We start from the raw sequence: 18,761 nt of genomic DNA, 5'->3' as shown, positions 1-18,761 counted from the left end.
CTTATGGACACCTCTGAATGAAAATTCAACAGCACAGCTACTTGCAATTCCTCAGCTGGTCTCAGTACAATACAGCAGGATCTGGCTTCCTCTCTAAGGAACGTTGAAGTCTGGTGGTATTTGTACCTGACATATAAAGCCTTCAGCACAAGTCCATGCTGCTGCAGAAGCCATGGCCAAAGGAATGCACAGGAAGGCATGGTAGCTTAAGACCGTGTATCCACTGAGTGTCTGTTGATCTGTTCAAGATGATATCAGAATATTAAGAGGACAGATACATACATGTATAAAAAAAGCAGTGCAGTGTTGGATAGGAAGGAATATTTGTCCCTTTGCATGCCAAGTCTCATTTCAAAGAGAATCATGTTTGTTCAGAAATAAACGTAATCATTTTCAATTGCAGTAAGTACAATTATGGAACAACACATGTCTGTTTGTTATGGAAACACGGGGATCCTACAGAAAAACATGGCTTAACATATCTGTAATCTGTCTGACCTTTTTCATCAGATTTATGCAGATGAATGAATAGTTAGGATGAGGAGAAAATGTAAACAAGTCATAAAATCAGTAGATTAATAAAGGCAACAAAATGGTAAGAACTGAAATAATACAACAATTCAGGGGCTCGGTGTGTGGGAGAGTAAAATTCCTTAGAAATGCATTCTTATTTGCCAGAAATCATTATAAATATAGTTAGCTGAGATATTTAAAACATACAGGAAATCTGTATCAAAAAGCAGAAGCATATAACAATACTTTATTAGGAAGAAGGATTTAGTTATAATGGGGGGGGGGAAGGGTGGAAATAAATGTAAGAAGGGCAAAAGACTAATGTTATTTATGAGCGTGCACTGAGAAATGCAAAGAAATGCAAACCAAATGAAAGATGCATTTACCATTGACTGGGAGTTACAGAGGAAATAGGCTCTCTACAGTAGACAGGAACTAAAATTGTAGTTTCTATTTTTTTTTTTTCTCGAATGCAAATTAGAGAGACATTTCTGCCAAGAATCATAAATTTAACTCTTATTTATTCTAACCTCAATTCCATAGCTATTTGGAAGAAAAATTGCGGATCTGTTTTTGAGAAAGACTTTGATAAATCATGGCTCTGAGAGAGAGCTGACGCTCAAGTAACATTGTTGAGTTCTTCTGTTATCTGATCCTCAGGGTAACTGAATGTTCATTAGTACTTGTGTGTCTAAATACAGGCAAGATTTTTTGTTTGGAAGATGTATGCCTCAGATCATTCTCTGAATTGCATTTTACTTTAGTTTCTGGAAGGAACAGATTCAAGGAAACAGCTACATATAGTGAACATGAGAACAAAGAAATTCTAGGAAACACGGCTTTCAACTGTGGCAAACAGAAGCAGATTCCAGATATAGAAATAAAAAACGATACTAAATTTCCTTGAATAAACAGTTACATAACAATTTTGAAGATCTCATAAAGAGAACAATTTATGTTCTATCTTATCATGATTTTGCTAGGAGCAGTGACTTAAAAAGGGCTGTGCTGATTAATACTAGCTGTAGCAAGGCTATGCACTGACACAAAGCTACAAAAGAACAGCTAACAGACAAAAATTAAGAATAATGACCAAAGTCAGGCCAAACCTGCTGACACAAACACATACACCAGTCAGGCCCAGCAAATGCTCTGCTCATGCTGCCAAATGAAGGCAGGAGGAAGCTGCACACAGAGCTAAGTTGTGCCTGCCATCAGATACAAAGTGCAGGGAGCACAGTCGGAAGATCAGATTTGAAGCTGTTTAATGAAGCTTCCTCTAAGTGCCAAGCAGTATTTCTCTGCATGGCTGTCATTTCTTGTCAAACTTTTATACGTGGAATATATTCAACTTGCTATTTAAGTGCTTGCATTAGGCTGTAGTTTTAAACAGATAATACAAAAAAAAATAATATATAAATATATATATTTATTCAAAACGAGTTTTCCTCTAGAAACTTATCTCAACTTCTTCCTGCCTTAATCTGAGGTCCATTTCTCACTAACTTACAGCACACATGCCAAAGTTAAAGGGCTCTGTCAAATCAGTTCCACATCAGATACCATGATGTTAACATACACCCAGGATTTTTCTCAGCACTACATGACTTTGTACAAAGAAAATGGACAGTTAAAAATGGATTTTTTTAAAATGATGGTTCATTTCATGCATGTACTTCTTAATGTACTTTAAATAACACAATTGCTGGGAAGCTGTCAAAGTCAGAATCTATGAGTAAGTGGCCCCTAGAAAAAAACAACAGAAAGGATAATTCATTCCCTATGGAAAATGCTCCTGTGTTTAAGAACATCACATCTCTGTTTGAAATTCTTCCTGCTGCTTTGGCATTTGTAAGAGGGGATTCTACTTTAGAAGTAGTGAACACGTGCTGCCACTTTCTTATGATTAAAGCACCTATGAGAGTTTCTCTTCTGCCCAGCTACCTGTTTTAACAACACATTTGGAGTTCTAATTTCTAATTTCTCCAGATATGAGAGAATTGAATTCAGTTTGGTTGAAAGAAAAGTAAAAATTGGGGAAGAGTGGAGCTGTATGAAGAGTAAGATACAGGTGTGATTACACAAGATGTATTTACTCAGGACATTGATAGATATCTGCATGTCTGTGCTTGGTCTGAGTGTTATCACACAGACTACAACACTAAACGAAAGTAGATGCTAATCCTGCCCAGCAGTTAGCATATTCCCTATGTAAATTTCATACATTTAAACTTCTTTCTATTGGTATGTGAACATCTGTGGAGTAAGTCTTCCGCAACATTGCTGAAATTACTTCATTTACTTCTTTTTTTTTTCCACCCTTGCAGAGTATTTGGTGCTGCTATACTGCTGACATCCTCCCTCAACATGTTGATACCATCTGCAGCCAGGGTGCATTACGGGTGTGTCATCTTTGTCAGGATCCTGCAGGGCCTTGTGGAGGTATGAAAAAATAAAATTACCGGCAAATGACTATTAGCATTTAAACAGCAATCATCTCATTTGACGAGGAAAAAAGTTTTCAATTTACTCCTGATATTTTGGTACAGTGTCACAATTACAGCAATTTGATTTTCCTATACCTATAAAGTTACACAAAGCTTCCCCTTGCTGAGAAGCCAGCAAGAACTCACACTGAAGTTTTACTGAAATCCTGTTCTGCACAGGCCTTGCACTGCTGTTATTCTCAAGTAGTTATTTGCTGTCCAGCACTGCAAACTAAATCTGAAATAATGAATGAAGATTCTCACACAGACTCTGACCTCTCATAGCTTCTCTGATCGTATTCTTGATAAAATCAATTTGAGTTCTACAGTGATTGAAGAGGAGAAAAGAATGAGCCTGTCCTCTAAATTTATTTCAGACTTTAGGCATGAGATTCCTGCTTCTTTCTCCCTAAGGGCTGTGCAAGTTCACTTTATTTTATGCACTTTATTGTTTATTAAGACTCAAAAACAAGGTACAGGATATGCCTGGAAGTTAGAAGGCTTCCACTCAAGTTCTTGAGCTATAAGTGTATAAATATTGAAACAATCATGAAAAGTACTTTGCTTGGACATAGTTGTGCTTGACCATGAAGGAAAAAAACTGATGCAAGTGCTTAACTACAAAATAAAATAGCTCTTTCATCAGTAATTACTGTGATATTGCTGAAAGGAATGGTAAATTTAAGCTGCTCAAGCAGTACTGTTTGAAGAAGGATTACAATGCATCGTGGCAGTCTTAAAAAGATGTGATCTTAAGTAACAAAAACTGAAGTGCACATTAAATTGGTTATAAAATCTTTGAAAATGAAAGAAAGCATCTGAAGAGCTTTTTGTAACATGAGAGTGATAAACTCAACATTTTCCTACTTTATCAGACGGAATAAAATATCAAATAAAGAGAAAAGTGGCCGTATATGCAGACATCGCAGTAATTCTCAAGCACAAATTCTAGGAAAAAGCACAGCATATTTCATATTACGTTTTCTAAAATTTCAACCCTGTAAGATGCAGTGATTTCCTTGCAGTTTTCCCATTGTGACTTAAAGGGTGGTTTTGAAGAAAGACATAAAAGGTAACTCCTTTTAAATCAAACAAAAAACACCACCCAATTCTTTAAGAGCTCGAAAAGGTTCATTAAAAGATAGTGAATAACTTCTGACATTATATTTTTGTAACTCTTGTTGATCTTATTTGATTGTTTTAGAGCAATGGAAAAGACAACTCTATTTGCTAAATTATATTTGGAATGTTGGAAGGTCATCAAAAAATGTTAGAAGGCCACAAAACTCTGGGTTGCAGAACTGAGCCCAGCATTAGAAAGACTCTAGAGAATCTGTATTTTTGTCCCTCCTTTGATTCTGATACTTGTGCATTTATATTCTCTTTTTCTTCACTATTCTGCCCTGGGAACTGGGAGGTAGAGTAAAAAAGAATATTTATGTTTTTTATCTACACCATTAGCCTTCTGAAATGAATCAGGAGTGATGAACAAAACCCACTGCAACTTTAATAGAAACTGAAGTTTTCCTGTGGCTGCGCTCAGACTTTGCTGTAGGAAAGTAAAGCATTCTCACTACCTTGTTTGTAGCAGCGTTAAACCAAATATTCATGCAAAAAAGAAAAATGAACTGCTTGATTGATCAGCATCAGCTAACTTGTGGCATACCCATTCCCCAGGGGGTCACCTACCCTGCCTGCCATGGTATTTGGAGCAAGTGGGCCCCCCCATTAGAAAGAAGTAGGTTAGCAACCACTTCCTTTTGTGGTAAGTAACTTTCCATTTTTGTCTCTCTTTCATTTGTAACCTAGAAGTACTTTGAGACTTAATTTCCTCACTTTTTCATCCATATACATCTTGTTTTGTAGGTTCCTATGCAGGAGCTGTTATTGCAATGCCTTTAGCTGGGATTCTAGTGCAATATACGGGGTGGTCTTCGGTGTTCTATGTGTATGGTATGCACTTCTCATCTCACTCCAGTATTGCATGACCTTACTCTACCCCATGTAGAGATGTAAAAGTTACCATGAAGAGGCCCCTCCAAAAAAGGAATGTCTCCATAATCTAAAAATACAGTCTTGAGAAAAAGAAAATAAAAGAACTGAATTTAAAGGAGAGCAACATTATCAAACAAGACTGGAAAAACCATCACTTCTAGTAGTAGTGCAGCCTGCTATGGAAATCTATAGAAACCCAGATTCTCAGAGGTAACATCACTCTTACAGACCTGTAACTTTAGAGTACACCCCTCTACCCACAGTAGTTCTGCTACATTAAATTGCACTGATAGAAAAAAAATGGCCCAAGGGTGTTCAATCTGCACTGTAAATTGATGTGAATTAAGGGGAATTGCCACAGAAAATTATTAAACTACTCAGGGGGTATGTGACTATGTTGAAAACAGTGCCACAATTTTGTCCTTTGAAGGTAAAAAAAAAAGGTGTAGTGCAGTAATCAAACAATAGCAGCTTAAAGCTGAATGGACCGTGTAACATAAAAGGGGAGCTGTATCATTGCATAGTACAAGTTAATGTTAGAGTATAAATGATATTCATGTACAGTGAAGTCACTCTGTAAATGAAACAGAGTTCTTCATGGTGGTACAGCTCTGCACGCATTTTACAGAAATTTTTTCTACAGGATTTGGCTCTTACAATGATCTGGTAGAGAAGCATTAACAACATTTGCCATTTAAATTTGTTACAATTATCCACATATTTTCTTTTTTGCTACTTTACTGTGCATTTCTTTTGAAAGCCTTTTTCTCCATTCCAAAGGGAGCTTTGGTATAGTCTGGTACATGTTTTGGCTTTTGGTTTCATACGAGAGTCCTGCAAAGCATCCTACAATCACAGATGAAGAAAGGCGATACATAGAAGAAAGCATTGGAGAGAGTGCCAACCTACTAGGTGCAATGGAAGTAAGAATATTCATACACTTATGTCCTATGAGATAGGAACAATAAAAACCAAACAAATAAAACCAAAATGAATCAACATAAAAGTAGTAGTATGTTGGATATTTTAAGACAGACAGCAATTGAACATTTCCGGTGGATGATCTGAAATCTGCTGAAGGGTTTCTTGGTGAATAGTGCTTCTGCATGAAAAGAACAGAGGTGCTAGAGGATCAGGCTTGGAATTCCTGTCTGGTCTTTCTCTACTCCAAAATACATTTTTAAAAAGAGCTAGAGCTAAAGCGAGAATTACATTTGGAATTGAAAGCTTATTGAGATTTTCATGCTACCTTCAGTTCAAGTGGCTCATTTCCTTTCCTTCCTAATTTATCCCTTCTGAATTGTGTTCATCTTCGTAAACTAGAGGAAAAGTACCACCTTAAGGAACTCAAGACACCAGAAATAGCAAATCCTGTCCACTCTGTATTTGCTTTTCAAGAAAGACTGCCAGCTGAAATAGAACATTCTAGTAGATTCATAAGAACATCCCCCATTACAGAGGTAACTGCTGGAGACATGCTATCAAACCTCAGGAATTTCCTCTAAGAAAAAAAACTTTAACCTAGATTAAACAGGGAATTAGAAATACTGGCAATATTTTTTTATGCATAGTTTACATATGAAAATGTTCTCAAGATGTTCTTAAGTATAATTTGATAAGTATACAAATGGCATATGTAAGGAGCTAGCAGATCTTTAGGGACGTTCTTCTGAGAGTGCAATGGCTCTCCATCCCCCAGAAGTCAAGCAGGGAAGGCAGGCAACCACTGTGGCTGTATAAGGACCTGCAGCTTAAACTGAGGGAAAAGAAGGAAATATACAGAAAGTGGAAGCAGGGTTGTATATCTTGGGAGGAATTCAGGGCTGTTGTCCATGCGTGTAGAGATAGGATTAGGAAAGCTAAGGGGCAGATGGAGCTGAACTTGGCAAGGGATGTGAAAGACATCAAGTAGGGGTTCTGAAGGTACATAGGCAGGAGGAGACAGGCCAAGGAGAGTGTTCCCCCTCTGATGAAAGGTAACAGTGAGCTGGCTTCCTCAGACATAGAAAAAGCTGAGGCACTCAATGAGTGCTTCGCCTCAGTCTTCACGGATGATCAGGCTTCCCGTGTCTGCCAGGACCCTGAGCCTCTAGGTGAGGATGTGGGGAGTGGTTTCTGTCTCACAGTAGAACAAATCTAAGTCCTCCTCATGCAATTGAATGTATATAAGTGCGTGGGGCAGGATAATATCCATCCTGGGGTTCTGAAAGAGATGGCTGATGTGGTTGCTGAGTTGCTCTCCATCATATTTGAAAAATCATGGTTGTCTGGTGAAGTACCCAGTGAGTGGAAAAAGGGAAGTATTACTCCTATTTTTAAGAAAGGGAGAAAGACAGACCCAGGGAACTACAGGCTGGGGAGTCTCACCTCTGTGCTTGGGAAGATCATGGAGCAGAAGCTCCTAGAAGCTTAGAAGTGATTCGAGACAGTCAGCACAGCTTCACCAAGGACAGATTGTGCCTGACCAATCTGGTGGCCTTCTATGATGGAGTGACGGCTTGGGTGGATGGGGAAGGGGTGGTGGGTGTCATCTACCTGGACTTCTACAAAGCCTTTGACATGGTCCCTCAACACATCCTTCTCGCCAAACTGGAGAGATATGGATCTGAAGGATGGTTCAGTGGATTAGGAATTGGCTGGCTGGATGCAGGCAAAGGGTTGTGATCAGTGGTTCTGTGTCAAGGTGGAGGCCAGTCACAAGCAGTGCCCCTCAGGGGTCGGTCTGGGGACCGGTGCTCTTCAGCATCTCCATCAATGACACAGACGATGGCATCGAGTGCATCTTCAGCAAGCCTGCAGATGACACCAAGCTGAGCGGTGCCGTCGATACATTGGAAGGAAGGGAAGCCATCCAGAGGGACCTGGACAGGCTGGAGAAGTGAGGCCGTGAAAACCTGATACGGTTCAACAAGGCCAAGTGCAGGGTGCTGCACTTGGGTCGGGGCAATCCCAGGTATTCACACAAACTGGGCAAAGAACCCTTTGAGAGCAGCCCTGCGGAGAAGGAGTTGGGGGTCCTGGTGGACGAGAAGCTGGGCATGAGCCAGCAGTGTGTGCTTGCAGCCCGGAAGGCCAACTGTGTTCTGGGCTGCATTAAAAAAGGGGTGGCCAGCAGGGAGAGGGAGGTGATCGTCCCCCTCTACTCGGCTCTTGTGAGGCCCCATCTGCAGTGCTGCGTCCAGGCCTGGGGCCCCCAGTACAGGAAGGACGTGGAGCTCTCGGAGCGGGTCCAGAGGAGGGCACTAAGATGATCAGAGGGCTGGAGCACTTCTCCTATGAGGAAAGGTTGAGGGAACTGGGCTTGTTTGGCTTGGAGAAGAGAAGAATCTGGGGAGACCTCAATGTGGCCTTCCAGTACTTGAAGGAAGCATATAAAGAGGAGAGGGAATGGCTGTTTATGAGGGTGGATAGTGATAAGTCAAGGGGGAATGGTCTTAAACCGAGACAGGGAGGTTTAGGTTAGATATTAGGAGGAAGTTTTTCACACAGAGGGTGATAAAGCACTGGAACGGGTTGCCCAAGGAGGTTGTGGATGCCCCATCCCTGATGCATTCAAGGCCAGGCTGGATGTGGCTCTGGGCAGCCTGGTCTGCTGGTTGGCAACCCTGCATATAGGAGGAGGGTTGAAACTCAATAATCATTGTGGTCCTTTTCAACTCAGGCCATTCTACGATTCTATCCAGTGGGTTGGACTTTTTTGAAGAAAATTCAGTATTCAGGCAATTTTCAGACACTCACTGGGATCTGGATCCTGCACTTGAATCAACACAGATGGACCAAACCCCGAGCTTACAGAGAGGTGTTGCCACTCAGCAGGACTGTAGTTCTGCCCATCTGTCATCTTTTTTTCATTATACAATTCATTTAAAAAGAGTCATAAAACAAAGCAAAATATATGGACCAAACAGCTTCACAGCTGAGTCTTGGTAGAAACTAAAGTCAAATTTTGGAGATCAAGTTCTACATATTAAAATATATGATTAAGATGTGGATGAAAACATGTACTTGCAGTATGAAAGTGACACCTTAGATAGAGATTTCTTTTAAGTAAATGTACTTTTGGGCATTGTGTATTCATGTTTACATTATAGAGCTAGCAGCATCTGTAACTGAATTCTGTGGTACAGATAAGGATCACTGAGTTTCCCCACTTGTGTACTGTGTAATTTTTATTTACGTCTTTATATTAAATTTAAAAGTATCCAATTATGGATGCATGTACTTTAGGACAATTAAAGTCCTGGAAATTCGAGTACATAGAATTGTGTATATATTAACTTACTAGAAAATAGGTAAAAAGTAGGAATAGAAAAGGGAGATAGATATTCGCTATTGATCAAAGTATTGACTGTATCCCCTTTTTATGTTTCAGAAATACAAAACTCCATGGAGAAAGTTTTTTACATCTATGCCAGTCTATGCAATAATTGTTGCAAACTTCTGTAGAAGCTGGACTTTCTACTTGTTACTTATCAGTCAGCCTGCTTACTTTGAGGAAGTATTCGGATTTGAAATAAGCAAGGTATGTAAGAATAAGCCGAACCCTTCATCTTCACTAAGCAAGAATCAGAGTCACATTCGTAGTATTTATAGGTAGAAAAAAACCCAAATGTTCTGCATTTTCATGTGGTTGTTCTTTGTAGGTTTCAGATCTTATCCTTCGTGGCTACTAAGCCATTTACCAGCACCTATGTGTGAAATAATAGCAATGTCAAAGGGTCTAGAGCATATCCCACAGGACAGAAAGCTGACAGACCTGGGTCTGTTCAGCCTAGAGAAGAGAAAACAGAGGAAATCTGATCAATGTTTATAAACACTGAAAGTGTGAGAGGCAATTAGACAAGACCAGAATGTTTTCAGAGATATGTAATGACAGTACAAGGAGTAACGGCCAAAAACTGGAACATAGGAAGTTCACACTAATATACACAAGAACTTCTGCATTCTGTCTTCTTTATCTTCTATGAAGGAACAACAACTTATGATCATTAGTTTTACTCATTTAATAAACTAAGTTTAATAAATTCTTTGTTTGAAAATGTCTGAAATTAAAGAGAAACAATGTCTGAATGGTTCTGAGAATGAAAAATGACAGTTTTCTTGCCATTTAGGCTCTATTATTTCTCATCATTATTTTAGGTGGGTATCTTATCTGCTGTGCCACATCTAGTGATGACAATTATTGTTCCTATTGGGGGACAAATTGCCGACTTCTTAAGAAGCAAACAAATTCTTTCCACCACCACTGTGAGAAAGATAATGAACTGTGGAGGTAAGGCTTCCCACCTCATTAGAAAAGTTTCTTGTACAAACTGAATAGGCACACAGTGTACTGCAAACATTAAATTTGCATGGTTTTACATATGTACGACTAATACTTCGGGGTTTTTTTTGTGTGTTGTAGATGTGGCTAATACATTAAAATAAACACATCTGTTCCTACATCCAATTTCAAAAGACATGTTTGATAGTTCTAAAAGCACTTAAACTATTACAGGAGCAGGTGAGCTCTTTTGGGTTAATCTGCTTATAAATAGCTTCTAAATGAGTCTTAGACACTCATGTATCTGAGCCCTCTGCACTAAGAGAACCCAGATTCCAGATCTAGTCTCTCAGAGGCTGAACTTACAGAAATGAATCATGGCAGTGATGCGAGCTTTAAAGTTCATCACAGGCTGAGAGTATACTCTCATTAGTTCCAGCCTAATTACAGTTTTTATTTTGAATTTAAAGGTGGCAGGAAGCAACAATAAACAATAAAATATAGATTATCAGACATAAGTGAGAACACGTGCTTTTTAGGGAGGAAAGAAATGCCTGATTCTATTCTGTTCCAGGGTAATGTTTTGCATCTGTCTCTTAAGAAATGTTACCACCATAAAGTCTGTGACACATGAGAGCGTGCTAAATTTGATGCCTGGTTTTCTTTACAATTTCCCAAGGTTTTGGTATGGAAGCAACTCTTCTTCTTGTGGTGGGATATTCTCACAGTAAAGGAGTGGCTATTTCATTCCTAGTGCTTGCTGTAGGCTTTAGCGGATTTGCCATATCAGGTAAGATTATACTGCTGTTATTAATGCATTATTTTATCTTAAGAGACATAACATTTCATTTGTATTCATTGACAATAATTTAAAACAAATCTCTGAATTCCAAATATTATTTGTGATCACTACAAACTACAATCAGTATCGTCGTTACTTTTCTTCTTGTCGTTTTTGTTGTTGAAATAATCAATCTTTTCCACATGCAGTGCAGCAAATTAATTTTTCTTTTTTTCCCATGAGCATGAGGTGCTCATGCTCACCATAGGATTTTCTCAAAATTAAACATATAGCACAACTGAACTGATCTTATGCACAAATACTTAAGTACATGTCTTTGTTTAGATATTGACCTTTTACTATTTTTTCCTCTGCGTATCATTCAACGCTTTTTCATAAAACACGAAGAGTGTCTTATTTTCTAAAAACTATGCATTTATAAACACCTTCCTTTCCTCTTTTTGTTATCTTTTGATATCCAAGGGACTAGCTTCTGCTTTCACTTACTGAAGTGGTTATTCTGGGGACAACAACTTCAGTCACTTTATATAGAACCAAGTCTTTCAAGATATTTTAAATTGTTACCGTAGACATTTGAACAAGATTGAGGTATTGATAATGCAAGGAAACAATCAAAGATTGTAAGCGTGATTATAAATCATTTAGAGACAGCCTCTTTTTACTCTACCATTCAGAAACAGTAGAGAACTGCCTTCTGCTAGTGTGAAAGAAGAACGTGGGCAGTACTAAATGGAAGTGACACAGGATGGAAGAAGAAACAACAGGTTAATGACAGTGTGAAAAGCTCACCAATGACAATCTGAAAATACAGACTTTATCTAAATATCTTCTGGTTTATCTAAACAGTTACTATTGGGATATATTTTAGAACTTCAGTTTGGGGAAGAAAAATATATTTGGTATCGTTTTATGATTTTTTTTTTTAAAGAAAATGAGGAACCATAAGGATGTTTAAGCACTGTTACCCTTTTGGAGAAAAATAAATGCATATAAGTAGCCAAAATACATCTAAGTAAAACTGTCGAGTGAATTACTTTGCACTACTTTGCAGAACTGTAGTATTGCTCTGGTTATGGTACAAATGTTTGCTGACGTTTGCATTGCAGGATTCAATGTCAACCATTTAGACATTGCCCCAAGGTATGCCAGCATATTAATGGGGATTTCTAATGGAGTCGGGACCTTGTCTGGAATGGTATGCCCTATAATTGTGGGAGCAATGACAAAGAACAAGGTAAGTGGCAATGCAGTTTTCAAATCTTCCAGTTTAATAGAACTCATTCCATGAAAAAGATCTTTTCATTACACAGCTTACCCAGAATGTGTGTTACCGACTGAGAACTCTAGGAGAGAGCATCCAGGAACGAGCAGATTTGAAGCATGTGGCACTCACTATTTGCTCATTATGTCAATGATTTTGTATGCTAATGAGTAGTTGTTTTCAAAGGAAGATGTACGTAATTAATTGGAAATTGGATATGCAAATGCTTTAGTTTTGCCATCGCAGCCTCAACCACTAGTTTAAATCTTTCAGCTCAGAAGAGTTAGATAAGTGTATGAACTGGTCTGATTTAGCAAATTTCTTCTTTACAGACACGTGAAGAGTGGCAGTATGTCTTCCTCATTGCTGCTTTAGTTCATTATGGAGGTGTTATATTCTATGGCATATTTGCTTCAGGAGAGAAACAACCGTGGGCAGACCCTGAGCAGACAAGTGAAGAGAAATGTGGCTTCATTCATGAAGATGAACTAGCTGAAGAGACAGGGGACATTACTCAGAATTATGTAAATTATGGTACCACCAAGTCCTATGGTGCTACAACCCAGGTCAACGGTGGCTGGCCTAATGGTTGGGAGAAAAAAGAGGAATTTGTACAACAGGAAGTACAAGACTCATACAACTACAAGGAAGGAGAGTATTCATAACAAACCTAAATATTGGGTATATTTTGTAGTGCTTGTGATTAAATTCATTGTGATTGTTTGCATACAGAAATAAAATGTGGTATAAACGTAAACACATATCAAGCAGGAAGGTCTTACTGTAAAAATAAACAACATTAAAGTGCAATCTGTATGAGTTGTGACTTCATCACATTCATTAGGTTATATTTGTTCAATAAACATTAGAGTTTTAAGGGTTTACTGGTCAAAACTATAGGGGCAATTAGATACTTACAGTATACAAGAGCTAAAACTCATAAGTACAGAGTAAAGCACAACTAAGCAACCAAGTTGACACATCTAATGCTCTTTTTAGAAAGCCAAAATTACTTGATCATTAAAAATGCACTTAAATATTTGTTACACTGTATTGAAAGAGATTGTGTTAAATACACGCGTTTACTCAGTGCAATGTAGGAATTGTATGTTTAGTCTAAGACAAGAACTTTCTTAAAGGAGAAAGGTTGAGTCCTAGGCATTTACAGGGGACTGATCCAGTTCCTTTAACGGTAATTGTATCAAGCCTAAAAGAACATATAGGGCATATTGTATGTTTATTGTGATTACATGCTGCAGGCTACTCTGTGATGAATAATGGAATTATTTAGGAGTTTTATACTGAATGTTTGGGCACAAATTCTTATTTCTATTCTGCACGGATTCTTATGAAATTATAGGCCTTGTCATGTTCTTCCCTGCATTTATCAACTAATAGAAAAAAAATGTAATGTAAAGTCTGACTGTTCATGCAGACTGTCAAATCTCTTTATCAAAAATAAGCTTTATTACTCTTTTCTTTGCAGAATATTCCAAGTTTGTACCCATGTCTTTAAAGAGAAAAAAGTGACACACTATAAACTAGAAAAAGATATAGTCTTATAAAAAAATTCCAAAGAGAAGCCCTATGAAAAAGGATGTATTTGTTTTTCAGAATATTTTGAAACCAATAGAAGTAACATAGAATAATTTAACCCTTATGCTTCCCTTAATAGTGTTCATATTTTTACACATCGTGCCACAGTTATATACATAGATATAAGTTTATTGAAAATACTGTAATTATAGAAAATCTTCCTATTTTAGAAATCCCTGAAATAATAATAAAAAAAAACCCTGTATTTGTCTTTCAATTAAACCTATTAATAATGGACACTGAATATAAACTCACAATAAACCAAAGTGGCAAATAACTAGTGTTGGGTTGAAAGAAGCCAACAAGCATCACGCTTGTCTTTTCAGCATAACTCAACAGTGACTGCAACATTAGTGTACCAAGCAATAAGTGCAATGCATTACAAAGTGCATAATCTTCTAGTCTATTAACCTTCATTCAGCTTGTTGTATATATTTGAGGTTGTTGGGATTAAACCAAACTGAACCAAATCGAAGTTAGCAACACCAGACCACTTCTTAATACTCTAAAATGACAACAATGATCCATTTCCTAATTCAATCAAATGATAACTATTGTATGTAATAATCCATTCTGGATTCTTGGTCTGTTCATTGTATCGTGCTAGTGATTGGAAACCCTGCTACCGCAATATACAACTTGAGGATTGTTTATTCTCCTTTTCCTTCCTTCCTTCCTTCCTTCCTTCCTTCCTTCCTTCCTTCCTTCCTTCCTTCCTTCCTTCCTTCCTTCTACTCTTTCTTCCACTCTTTCTTTCACTCTTACTTTCTTTCTTTCCTTCTTTTTTCTTTTCTTTTTATGCAAATCATACCTTAACCTTAAGAAAAAAATATTTTGCTTTGTGCCTCAAAGTGATGTAAAATGTGACCATAGCTTTTGCTGTGTTTAATGAAAAAGATGTGGACTGTGTCACTTTTGTTGCTGCAAAAAGTGTTAATAAAATGCTCTATTTATCCTTTTATATAAAAAGGAGTGCTGTAGTTTCTTGTGATTTTTTTTTTAGATGCTCTATAATATAGTTGGCTCATGTTCTACACGCTGCAAAACCAATTCTGCTATCAACACAGAGATGATGTCTGAGTCTCAGCTAGGAGCTGTGCTGGTTACCCAGTGTCCCGCATTGCCTGCTCTCTCCAGCACAGAAGTGGGGTGGGACAGGCCCCTGTCACTGGGCTCTTGTTCCTCCTCCCATTAGGATTCTTGGAGTAGGCATGAGGGAGGAAAGAGCAGGAGAATCAGTCTGCCAGCCAATGACACAACCTGGGAAAAATGTATAAGTCTAAGGGCTGGTGTGCATTCTCTACAGAAAATGAAAGGCTATCACGGAATGCTGCCCTTGGAATTTGTTTCCTTTCTTGCTCCTGCAGCAAAACTCCTTAACTGAAACATAATACTTTTTGTCCATCTTGCAGGAGTCAGTGAAATTCAAAAAATCCTACATTAAAAACATCTTCTTCTAAAAATAGTCCCCGTTCAGTAATTCTCCTGAATCCAGCAGAAGAAGCTAGAAGCATCAAAGTGAACAAAAGGCCACAAAGAGCAGCTAGAACAGTGACGGGCCCCACGCTTCTCACCAGTATGCTACTAGCCATGAGATGCTGAGTCAGGGACTCACCAGGTTCCTGCTCATTGTCTTGATGAACTAGAGTGATGTTGTCATGGAAACATCCTAGAAGATCCACAAGTGGGATAAATAGGGGCTGTAAATGTACTGCTGTGTTTATTAAACCAAGAGGACAGCTCGGAAAATGAAAACTAATTAAGAAAATTAAAACTATTAATCTTAATTTTCAGACTGGTCATACAGATTCTCTATCTTATGGAATTGTTTCAATAGTTTCCTTTCATTAAGCACAGGTAATCTTTTTTCTTCATTAGTTTGACACCTTTTAATTACTTAGAACAAAGGGAAGACTTTAATCCAGGCAATATACGCTGCTCTCTTCAGCTGTGCAGCGTTCCACGGTAACTCAACAACTGCTTTACTTGATAGAACAGAAAGGCTGAGGAAAAGTATTAATTGGAATGCTCAGAAAATTGTTTCTAGGAATGAGGAAGGTGTTTTGCAATGTATTTTTAGAATGCTTTCATGAAAATTGTTCATGTCATAGCTGTTTAGCTACCTGGCTCTTCTGTCTTCTGAAAACACATTGTTTATTTTCTTTTTCCCTTCACTTCAAATGCTAAATCACTCTTAAGGTTCTCTACATTCTCTTTCTAGCTGCCTGCTTCTGCTTTGACTCTTTTATTTCCTCTTTAAAATGGAATAAGGAAGGAAGAGAAGCAGGCCAGATTTTAAGGTTTTTTCTTCACAGACTCCTATACATAAAAAAAACACAGGAAGCGATTATCAGAAACATGACTGAGAAAGAGGGAAGGAAAATGGAGAAAATAACTGGTTCCTTGCCGAGGTTCTTTAAGTGAAGACAAGCAGTAACAGCTGGATCTATTTTAAGGGAAAAGAAGAATTGAGGAGGCATGACCCTTCATCTTGACTCCTACATTTTTTCTCAGTAAATATGCTTATGCTTCTCCTTACTACTTCTTAGTTATAGAGAGCATGGCTAAACTATTCAGCCTCTTCTGAACTGTGCTCTTGCTGCCCAGAGGCATCTCCTCTGCACTCAGGTTCAAATACTAGCTCTACCGATGCACTGCACTGGTATGATGCAGTGTTCCTCTTTTGGAACTCTCTCAGTCAAATTACCACTATGAACAGTATTCACAGTCCCTTGATCGTCTTGTTCTGTCAGCTGTTTCTCTTCTGTTCCCCTACCTGATATCCTGTACTTGTACTGTCTATGCTGAATAAAAGCAAAGCACTTTTTACTCACACTTCTATTTATCGATCAATTATTTTCTAAGTGAAGAAGAGGGCAATAGAGAGATCATGAGAAAATCTGAGTTTAGACGGGGCTAGAATATACTTCAAATGTTCATCTTTGTGTCCTCAAACAATCTCATATAGTATTACTACTCAATATTAAAATATTTGTATTCGTATTGGTAAGATCCCCTCTGTCAATGTATATTCTTTCTTGCAGAGATAAAGCTATTTTAAAATGCTCTTTGCTTTCAGATGTGATCATGAAATTCATTTCACCCAATTTCATAAAAACACTTTCCTGTGGGGAAAAAGAAATCCTCAAGGTAAAGGTTGAATTGCAGTGACAAAAGAATATCTGCAAATTTGAATGAAGACCTCTTTCAGCGTGAAGCTAAGCGTAGGAATGAATGTGGAAGTCAGAATAAATGTCACAGTTCAAAACTGTAATGTTGGAAAGATAATATCACAGTCTTTGTTGCTGCCTCTGAAAGATAAAATGCTCTGCTCCTTTTAGGACGAGCTGTGAAGGAGTGTGAAGGCTGGTCTAGATTAACTATTTAACAGCAACTGCTTTTGCCCGTTTTATGGATTTGTGTGCATTTATTTGCTTGAATAATTTTGTTGCGTTGGAAGTTTTAAAGATATTTTAATTTTATATCAATGTATATCTAATCTGATCTAATTAATGTGCTTGATTTTGTTATTCTAGATTTGCTTAGCACTCGTTCACCCTGTTGTAGCACAAAGCAAGACAAAGAATGAAATGTGTTATGTGTGTTCACATGTACAACTACTGAAGCCTACATAATGAGTTATATTGAGGTCAAGTGCTTTGACAGGATCTTCAGTATTTGATGTTACAAAATGATTGTTGAGAAATGCATCTTTGGAAGGATTTTAACACTAGAAATATATCATCCTTACAATTTTTGCTTTAGAGGAAGTTGCATTCTCTCATTCTTCCAAATGCTACGGGTAAGGAATAAGAGAACAACACAAAATATGTTTCTGAGCAACACTCCAATCTCTAGCAGGCTCTTGTCTATAAGAAAGTAAGAACACAAGAGTATACTTCTATTTCTCCATAAGAGAAGCAATAAGAAAGTTAGATTTGGTATTGAACATTAAACACAAATTACAGGAAATAAACTTCAAGGTAAGCTTATAGAAGAGCTGCCAATTTCCTAGCTTTTGCTTATGACAATTGTGAGTAGAAGAAGCAGAAGATGAAGTCACAGAATCACAGACTGGTTGAGGTTAGAAGGCACCTCTGGAAATCATTGAGTCCAACGTGCTTGCTTAAAGCAGCATCACATAGAGTACTTTGCCCAGGGTCATATCCAGGCAGGCTTTGAATATCTCCAGAGAAGAATAATCCACAGCCTCTCTGGGCAGCTTGTTCCAGTGCTCTGTAACCTTCACAATGAAGAAGCTATTTCTCACATGCAGATGGAACTTCCTGTGTTTCTCTTTGAGCCCATTGCTTCTTGTCCTTTTGCCAGGCAACATAGAGAACAGACTGGCCCCACTCTGTTGATTCCCTTCCTAGCTATAGTCCTACCTGTCTGGATAAGTCCATGCTATCCTGTGTCTAAGGTATGATTGCCTAAGCTGATTACCATCTTCTGGCAAGACCATATCCTACCCTATCCTAATATTGTTCTGAACACACATCAGAACCTTGAGAGCACTTACAGGCCTTAAGAGCAATGAGCAGCCTCCTCTGAGATCCTGGCCAGCGCCTCCATCAATGACCAAGCAACTTTTCAGCTCAAGCCTGAACTTCCCTCTCTTTAGTTTGTCTCCTTAGTAGAATCTGGATCCTGAGAGCAGTTCCTGGGAGAGCTCCATTATCCAGGAAGAGATGTTTCATCTGTCTCAGTGTTTTTATGGGACTGAATCAAGTTTTCATCCTTGAACCTACCACAGGCTTTCTTAGCTGCATACAGGAAGCTGCTGTTTCCATTCCCAGCCCTCCTGTTAGAGACGATCAGCTTTATTTGTACTGTAAGAAGCTT

At 38.2% G+C, this 18,761-nt stretch overlaps 1 protein-coding gene and 1 long non-coding RNA gene across 3 annotated transcripts in view; one reads left to right on the top strand and one right to left on the bottom strand.

The window, feature by feature from the left end:
- SLC17A6 (solute carrier family 17 member 6) overlaps positions 1-14,637 on the top strand; it is a 31,460-nt gene extending 16,823 nt beyond the window's left edge. For both annotated transcript variants that reach the window (XM_003206097.4, XM_010710712.3), the window contains exons 4-12: positions 2,841-2,955; positions 4,677-4,764; positions 4,866-4,952; positions 5,775-5,917; positions 9,367-9,516; positions 10,134-10,266; positions 10,937-11,047; positions 12,166-12,293; positions 12,653-14,637. In XM_003206097.4, coding sequence (XP_003206145.1) covers positions 2,841-2,955; positions 4,677-4,764; positions 4,866-4,952; positions 5,775-5,917; positions 9,367-9,516; positions 10,134-10,266; positions 10,937-11,047; positions 12,166-12,293; positions 12,653-12,985 — 1,288 coding nt within the window. In that variant the 3' untranslated portion in view covers positions 12,986-14,637. The remainder of the gene's footprint in view (positions 1-2,840; positions 2,956-4,676; positions 4,765-4,865; positions 4,953-5,774; positions 5,918-9,366; positions 9,517-10,133; positions 10,267-10,936; positions 11,048-12,165; positions 12,294-12,652) is intronic.
- The window catches only part of LOC109367628, a 173,445-nt gene that overhangs the window by 64,843 nt on the left and 89,841 nt on the right, over positions 1-18,761 (bottom strand). The window lies entirely within an intron of this gene.

This window comes from Meleagris gallopavo, chromosome 5 (genome assembly GCF_000146605.3).
Source record: "Meleagris gallopavo isolate NT-WF06-2002-E0010 breed Aviagen turkey brand Nicholas breeding stock chromosome 5, Turkey_5.1, whole genome shotgun sequence".
Taxonomy (NCBI): domain Eukaryota; kingdom Metazoa; phylum Chordata; class Aves; order Galliformes; family Phasianidae; genus Meleagris; species Meleagris gallopavo.
This window is presented reverse-complemented; position numbering and strand designations above follow the sequence as displayed.